Source organism: Galleria mellonella, unplaced genomic scaffold (assembly GCF_026898425.1).
Source record: "Galleria mellonella isolate WM207_F2 unplaced genomic scaffold, CSIRO_AGI_GalMel_v1 utg264, whole genome shotgun sequence".
Lineage (NCBI taxonomy): Eukaryota > Metazoa > Arthropoda > Insecta > Lepidoptera > Pyralidae > Galleria > Galleria mellonella.
The window spans coordinates 2743945-2753303 of record NW_026442060.1 but is presented as its reverse complement, the minus strand read 5'-3'; the positions used below and the strand labels follow the sequence as shown (position 1 = coordinate 2753303).

Below are 9359 nucleotides of genomic sequence, written 5' to 3'. Positions count from 1 at the left end.
GAATCTTCCGTCTGTTAATAACATCATGTTGTTCTCAAACTTGAGACAAAGTTTCTAGTGTGATGTTTTCTAGGAACATGTGTTTTGGTAAACTCTAATAAAGTAGCAGTGTTTTAACTTTGTTATAAGATTGGATGGGGACTGCAGAGGAATAGTTGAAAATCACGACCAGTAAAAAGGATTGTATCCAAAAATGAAACGTTGTGGGTTCATGATTAAATTGATTAATGTTAATGAAAAACTAAAAGCAAACTTCGTATATTCACTGTGATGAAAGGAATGATAAAATAATGCATTCTCAGTAACATTAATAATAAATATTGCGATCAAAGTAAAGCTTGTATTGCCATAAATCGGAAAATATTAATACCAATATTCATTTTCACATTTTGGAATCGACTTCCAAAAGCAATATTCTGAAGCCTTTCTAAGAATATGCTCTTTTCTTTTCAAGAATTTCTCAAAAGGCTGACAGTAGACTCGCAATTCTTCTGGTAATACAGGTGTTCATGGATACCGGTAGTCACTTATCATCAGGTCAAGATTTTTGGCCACGCTCTCTCTTTAACTATACCACCAACTACTACTTTTTCTTCGATAAATATAGTAGCAATAACTATTATCAAATTCTCGCAATGAGTCATTGCAGAATAATGCCTTTCGCCCTGCTAAAAATGTATAAATACGACAATACGATCTAAATTTAGACAATTTCTGTTTGCAGGCGGTGAACGGTTAACACTAGGCTTTCACTAGGCAAATTATTTGAGCAGCGATCAAATAATTTGCCTGAAGATACCTCGTTTAGAGGTAAAAAACATATCGCAATAGATGCACGAACAAAATGGTAGTCAGAGATTGATGGCCAATATGGAATGTTGTAGAACTTCTGATAGTAATAGTGGTGGTAAATCTTGGAGTGTTGACCGTCACACATACTAATGCTACCGGAATTAAACAAAATTATTCTATTTAAATAACTTTTCAACAAAATATTGATATGCTGAAACTTATGTTCACCTTAGCTCACTTCTCACAACCCTAAAATTACAGTCATAAACTTATTTTTTATATTTTAATTAAATAAATTGAGGAAATTTCGCTTTAAAATCACAAATTGACATAAAAGTTATAACTCAAACAAGTTTAACTGAATAAAAATTAAATATGAATTTTTCATATTCTATTGGAAACACGTTTTTGCCAAATGAAAAATTTTTAACGTAAGCTTTTAAAAGCTGGAAATGAACGGAAGTCGCACCCTCGCGTAGTTTGAAACTTCATAAATGAATAATTTTAATTTTCTGCCAATAAAATGCACATGCTATGTTTTTTTTTAAACCGACTTTAAAATATTGACTTTTGAGATTGCTTTGATTTCAATAAAATTTATTTAATTATTTTAATGAATTAATTATTTAAATGTGGATACTTTGAAACATTTATAATCATAAATCTCCCAACAAACATGCTTAATGCTTTTAATTTAAAATCTGAACCAAAAATCGTTCAGATCTCTATGTCTCTTATGTGATTAATTGAAAAATTTCTATACAAATTTTTAAATAATAGTTAAACTAATAAACAACTTTTAGATTATATATTACAAAGGCTAAATATTTGTAAATATAATTTGTAAAAAAAAACGCCTGTGTAAATCTAATGTAATAAAAATACTCTTGATGTGAAAAGAGGAAAGAGGATATAAAAAGGGGTAGTAAAAGTTATAGTTTCCACAAAAGGCTCTGAATAATAATTCTCGTCTCCTATCATCCTTGTGTTATTGAGTTTATTGAGGGAAAACCTTTTTTTTCACTATTCACTGCACAAAATTTCAATTCATAAGCATCTATAAATATAGGAGTGCCTCAGGGGTTTTTACTTGGTCCACTTTTATTTTTAGTACCGGTTTATATTCTTTATTGCACACAGAGAAAAATAAAAGTAAACATACATAATTAAGCAATGTTTTTTGTTAAATATAGATTAATTTTACTTATATTAAAATATAAATTGATTTTATTGATTAATATAATAAAATTTTGACTGGACGATATTTATAAATAGAAAATATATTTATTAAGTCCAATAGACATAAAAACAATGCTGTTTAGAAATTTAATTTTCTGTCTGTATGTTTGTTCCATCATCACGCAAAAACTACAAAATTAGATACGGTTTTCACATATATGTTGCTGAAAGAATAGAATAGAATAGAAATCATTTATTCAAATAAACTTACATTGAAGCACTTTTGAAAAGTCATTACATTTTTTTTAATCTACCGCAATTTAAAAAATGACTATTTGAAAATCTAAGTTTACTCGAATAAAAATATTTGTTTCTTCCTTATGACGATGTAGTGACAAAAATCGAAACGGGAATATTGCGTTGATTTGGCTATTTATAGAGGACGAATAAAAGAAGAATTACTTGATTACAATTATTTTGTTTAATTTATTTGCAAAACTTAAAGGATCAAAAATTTCCTAGAGCAGTTCGATTTTTTTTTAATTTGAACAGAAAACTATTTTTTTCTGATTTAATATACATGCATAATGCATTGCATATAAATTAGTATCATCATCATCATTTCATTAGACTGCCATAAAGAACGGTTCTGAGCCACCTGCATCCACTGACTCCCTGCAATGCATTTTAGGTCGTCACTCCATCTAGTGGGTGTCGTTCTACACTGTGTTTGCCCGTACGCGGTCGCCACTTAAGAACCTTTCTTCCCCATCGGTTGTCGGTTCTTCGAGATATGTGACCAGCCCATTGCCACTTCAGGCTACGTCGGCTATTTTGGTTCTTTTGCGAATAACCTCGTTTCGGATTCTATCACGAAAACGAAATTAATATACATACATGGATAGAAAAATGTATCTATTTTTGACGTAACTTTGGTCTGTCTATATAATCTAAGGATGTTTATTACAATATTTAAAAAATGTTGGACTACTTCCGTCCAGTAAAAAATATGTAACTACAAGCTATATTTAGGCCATGTTTTAGTACCGATATTAAGGACAGCTCAGTTTAATCTGTAACTGTCAAGTTTTAAGCGCTCATAATACGTTTCCTGCAGTGATATTATTAACAAAATGTAAAACACTGTCTAGAATACTGATTGGAACTAAATCTCTCGACTTAGTCTCAAGGCTAAGTACTAAGTGCCTTGTAACACAGGTCTTTTCAAAACTTACATATTTAGTTGTACCTCAAGTTGATTTTTTTTATATAACTTAGAATGGCAAACAGTCTGACGGCGACCTGATGGAAAGTGGTAACCGTCACCTATAGACATGAGCAGTACCATGGACACAACAAAGTATACTGTTTTGCCCATGATACCCCCCACGCGTTGCCATTCTTGAGGACTCAGGTGTTATTCCTCTGTACCCTGTAAATTCACGCCATATCCCACCCTTCAAACCGAAACACAGCCATGCACACAACTGCTTTACGGTTGAAACACGAATGGGACAGAGGTACCTAAGCAAACGACTTTTGTACAAAGTCTTCCTCTGGTGAATACTTCTTGATACTTAATGTTATGTATTTATTAGAGATGTCTAATGACAGTTGATATTTGGTGTAATGAGGGTAAAAGATAAATAAATCAGTTTTGCTTATAATCTCAACTTGGATGTATTCTTTATTGGCGACGAAGTAAATAAAAATTGTTTATTGTGAAAATGGCAGCAACTATTTCAAATATTGTGTTTCCTGGACAATTCAACCCAAAGACTGATAAGTGGTGTGATTATAAGGAACAGTTAATGTGCGCGCTCGACGCGGCGGGCGTCGGTGAGGATAACCTCAATAGGGGCCGATCACTGTTCCTTTCTCAATGTGGAAAAGACACTTTTGCATTAATTGCATCGCTTTTAGTTCCAAAAAGGCCTACAGAAGTACCTTTAGTGGAAATTTTGAGGGTTCTAGATAGGTTTTTCGAACCAGAAGTTAACGAAATTCTACAGGCGGGAAAATTTCACAAACGACAACAGTTACAGGGAGAAAGTGTACAGGACTATGTGGCGGCCATCAGCCAGCTCGGAGCTAAGTGCAATTTTATAGACTTGGAACGCCAGTTGAGAGACCGACTAGTGCTGGGGGTGCGGGATGATCGCTTACGACGCGACTTATTGAAAAAGAAGAAAATAACTTATGAAGTTGCACTACAAACATGTCTGGACTATCAAGTGACATTCCCTGATTTGTACCCTGCCAGTACGTCTAGCGAATCAAAGCAAACTCCGTTAAACGTCACCGATTGTGAACCTATGGACATTGGCATTGTAAAATCTAATGAATGTCGACGGTGTACACGCGGTCATAAGCCAGGCGAACGTTGTCCATTTTGGAAAGCAAAATGTTTCTATTGTAAGAAGTTTGGACACATCGCGGCGGCATGTGATAAAAAACTGGGCCGCATGCACCAGGTTAACGAGACGGGGAAATGTAGCAGAAGTGGTGATACGGCAGTAGAGGAAATGATGGGGATCTATGTTTGTACTGATAATTATACACCACCAATAACGGCAGAGGTCATAATAGACGGTGTAAAATTATTAATGGAAGTAGACTCGGGGGCATCACGGACCATTATGTCGGAGGAGACATATAAGAAGCTCTGGTCGACACCTCCACCGTTAAGAGCCACTACTTTGAAGTTGGTGACGTGGACTAGAGACCCAATAAAAGTGTTGGGAGTAGCAAATGTGCGGGTTATATTAGCGAACAAGGAAGCACAGTGTGAACTTGTAGTAGTGTCAGGAAATGGTCCAAATCTGTTAGGCAGGAATTGGTTCCAAACACTAGGACTTCAAGTGTCTGGTTTGTGCTGGTCGGAAGAGGATATAATACTTTATAAAAGGGAATTTCCTGAATTATTTAAAGAAGGATTGGGGGAGTACAAGGGCCCTAAAGTATCGTTACACTTACGGAAAGACGCCACGCCGCGTTTCTTAAAGGCTCGCGCGGTACCATACCCACTCAAACAGAAAGTGATTGAAGAACTGAATAAGATGGTAATAGAGGGCGTGCTAACACCTATTCGATATTCGAAGTGGGCAACACCATTGACACCAGTGATGAAAGATGACGGGACAATACGGATGTGTGGCGATTATCGTGTGACAGTAAACACCGCGATAGATACAGACACGTACCCCCTTCCAACAGCAAATGAAGCGTTTGTAAGGTTGAGTGGGGGTAGAATATTCAGTAAATTAGATTTAAAGCAAGCGTATACACAGCTAAAAGTTGATGATGCGACTGCAATGCTGTTAACACTCAACACTCCAATTGGTTTAATGAGAATGAACCGTTTACCGTTCGGTGTCAATGCGGCGCCAGCTGTTTTTCAACGCCTGATGTCAACGGCGCTTGCAGGTATGGAGGGCGTCGCCTGTTTATTGGACGATGTGGCGGTAACGGGATCCACCATTGAAGAACACAATCACAGACTTAGAGAAGTGCTAAGTAAATTGCAAGAAATGGGATTTCGATTGAATGAAAAAAAGTGTGTTTTTGCGGCGAACAGCATTACGTTCTTAGGCCACATGATTGATGCGAAAGGCCTCCACCCGGCACCTACGAAGGTAAAGGAAATTCAAGAAAAACCGGCTCCAACTAACAAAGAGACGTTGCGAGCCTTTTTGGGCTTATACAATTTCTATGAGAAATTTTTACCTGATAAGAGCACTATATTAGAGCCATTATATAGACTATTAGAATCAAAGAGACCCTGGAGCTGGGGAGAGAAAGAACAGAAAGCTTTCAATGAGGCAAAACGTTTATTGTCATCGGATCTCACATTGGTGGAATATGATTTACAAAAAGAATTGCTTCTCATCTGTGATTCTTCAGAATATGGAGTAGGAGCGATTATTGCCCATGTGATGAAAGACGGATCTGAAAGACCTGTAATGATGGCCTCGCGCACATTGCAAGCTCATGAGAGACGATACGGGCAAATTGATAAGGAGGCACTAGCAATTATATTTGGATTGACCAAATTTCACGAATTTTTAGCAGGTCGTAAATTTTGTATAGTTACAGATCACAAGCCACTGGTAGGGTTATTCAATCCTTCAAAGCCTATACCTGAACAGATTTCGCCTAGAATGTTACGTTGGTCACTTAAACTCGCTTGCTATGACTATAAACTAAAGTACAGACCTGGGAAATTAATTGGCAACGCGGATGCTTTAAGCAGATGGACCGCTACGGATACATCCAGTGTAAAGAAGGAAGTGTCTGGTGATCTGCTTCTGTTAGAAGAGCAGTTGAGCGGATGGCAGCTAAATGCTGGCAAAATTGCTGAAGAAACTAAAAAGGATATGGTGCTGCAAAAAGTAATGTTCCATGTTTTACACGGCTGGCCACGCAAGAATACAGATTCAAGTTTACAAGCTTATTGGTCAAGAAGAGAAGCTCTTTCACATAATAATGACTGTTTATTGTGGTGTAACAGAGTAATAATACCGGCATCCTTGCAGGAAAAGGTTTTGAAGTTGTTACATGCTCCACACGCGGGCATGGTCCAGACGAAAGCGTATGCAAGAGGCTATGTATGGTGGGTAGACATGGATCGTCAAATTGAGAATATTGTAGCCGCCTGCCAACAGTGCCAATTAGTAAGAAATAAACCACCAAAGGACCCTCAATCTTGGATTGTTTCAGAGAAACCCTGGAGTCGTGTACATGTGGACTTTGCTGGACCCTTCCAGGGGAAAACATTTTTAGTTCTAGTAGATAGCTATAGCAAATGGTTTGAAGCCGAAATAGTACCAACGATGAATAGCGGGACAGTGATAACGGTGCTAAGGAAAATTTTTACTTCACAAGGACTGCCTGACGTACTAGTTTCAGATAATGGACGCGCATTTACCTCGGAAGAATTCAATAATTTCTTAAAAAAGAATGGAATTAAACATTTGTATTCCCCACCTTACCACCCAGAAACGAATGGGCAGATAGAACGTGCAATTCAAACATTTAAAAATAAAATGAAGAAACTTGAAAGCCAGAATATACAATGGCAACAAAAATTGTGTAAAGTTTTATATTATTTAAGGACAGTTCCTAATAGTTCCACTAACAAAACACCAGCGGAACTACTCAATGGGCGGAGATATAGAACGGCAGTGTCAGTCTTACACCCTGATTCGATGCCTAGCCGTACTGACCAGCAACGTGAAGTGGCGGCACAGCACCGGCCCACCCGTACCTTTGCAGTGAATCAACCAGTACTGATACACATGTACGGGCCAGGAGAAAAGTGGCGCAGAGCCACTGTGGAAACAATAGAGGGGCCAACGACTTACAGGGTGAAAACGGAAGATGGAGAGTTACATCGCCGCCATACTGACCAAATCTTGGCCAGACCATCAGACATGACATGTCGCCCATCTGAGTTAGACAGTCAACTCATGAAGGATTCAGATTCAGAATTGACACCGGATTCCCCCATATTGATTCCACCGCCTGATTTATGGCCAGATATTATAGGAATACCTAATTAGCATTTCATTATTGTGATTGTCAATTTTAAAATATTATTATGTATCTATTGATTTGTAAGATAGAATCATTGCTTTGTAAACCAATCAATATGAGAGAAAGGTATGTTATGTATTTATTAGAGATGTCTAATGACAGTTGATATTTGGTGTAATGAGGGTAAAAGATAAATAAATCAGTTTTGCTTATAATCTCAACTTGGATGTATTCTTTACTTAATATTACATTTTGTGAAGAGAAAATAAACCATTAATTCATTCAGAGGTAATAAAACAGTCTTTCCTACTCATATTACAAGCTCTAAAATTATCCTTTACACATGATATCAATAAATACTTTGACGATCTCAGTTTTCCAACTTTCATATACATTATTCATGAATATTCTGTTTGTTAAATACAAAATATATTAAACTTGACAACATAAATCTTAATTATCAAAATTTTATTGTATCTAGTGAGAACCAATAAAATTTTATGGCTGAGATGAATCCATAAAAATGTTTGGATGTTTGTTATTCAGTTGCGTTTGGTGTCTGAAGGGACTTCACCGAAAATCAACACAGCAATGAATTGCATTCTATAATAACAAATACTATGTTTTGTTATTTATTTACATAACTAAAACTTACTGTTCGTGTAGCCAATGTTCATATAATAGCCAAGAATAGTGTAAATGTGAAAAGAGAAAAAAATAACTGAAATATAAATTGCCTTATGGTCCCAGAATGGTATGGTGGTCGTAACAGGCGACAAATGAAACATAATAGTCAATAAATGGGCAACAATATCACTTTCATAACATCACTAAAACCTAACTGCGATTGCTACTGACAAAACATCCCTATAGAGAAAGACCTATGTTTAGCAGTGGACAGTCAACGGCTGATTAATATATAAATAAAAATAAAAAGTGCAAATTTTAATAAAGTCTCAAATATAATACATACTTGTTATAGTAGAAACTAGACAATATCTGGGTATTGTCTCTTAACTAAATGCAACGTCAGCGTTATCCAAGAGATGACTGAGGAAATTGGTGCAAGCGAATGCCACGTGTATCGATTCCGCGAACATTCGAGCCACAATAATATTTATTATTATATTAATATTTTACTTAATAATTCTGTGTCTAACATCAATCAGAAGTACACATTGTTTCAATTGTAATCTTAAATATTTTATTAAGTTTAATTTTAAAATAAATTGTTTTTTTTTTTTTGTTTTCGCCAATGACTCCAATAACTTACATATAAAAAAATACATATAAAAATTAAAACTATTTACATTATGAAAATATTACTCGTATTTATTAAATAAAAAAAAATTAAAATTTTAGTATATTCTTCGTTTTTAAGAGACGACAATTATCGCTATCATTTAGGTAAATTATAATACGAGTAATTTATCCGAATTGTCTCCACGTTTTGACCATGTTACACCGGCCGTGGTCACGAGTAGACTGATGTAGCGCTATCACGCCCTCGCTTTCACAGAAATATTTTCTTCTACCCTCGCATTATACATTTACGTCATATGATTTGAATAATTATCTGAGTTGAATCGTATCTTTATACTTAGGGTTTCTACATACAACAGTGATCGTATCTTTGTTCGATGTATTTATTTTATTTTTAATGAGGCACAAATATTAACCATGTTAGGTTTATATATAGGTAATTATGGTTTTAATGCTAGGTTACAATTCAAAAACATGTGTACACAACATGATTAACATTTAGACGTAACATTTCAATTTGACACGTGGAAGACATAATAATTAGTAAACATTATATACATATAATTTACATTAAAAGAAATTTAAACCAT

At 35.4% G+C, this 9359-nt stretch overlaps 1 protein-coding gene across 1 annotated transcript; it reads left to right on the top strand.

Moving 5' to 3' along the window:
* Positions 1 to 3698: 3698 nt before the first annotated feature.
* LOC128200734 (uncharacterized protein K02A2.6-like) lies at positions 3699 to 7532 on the top strand. The gene has a single exon (XM_052895070.1). It carries the CDS (start codon positions 3699 to 3701, stop codon positions 7530 to 7532), a length of 3834 nt encoding a protein of 1277 aa, XP_052751030.1.
* The last annotated feature ends 1827 nt before the right edge of the window (positions 7533 to 9359 follow it).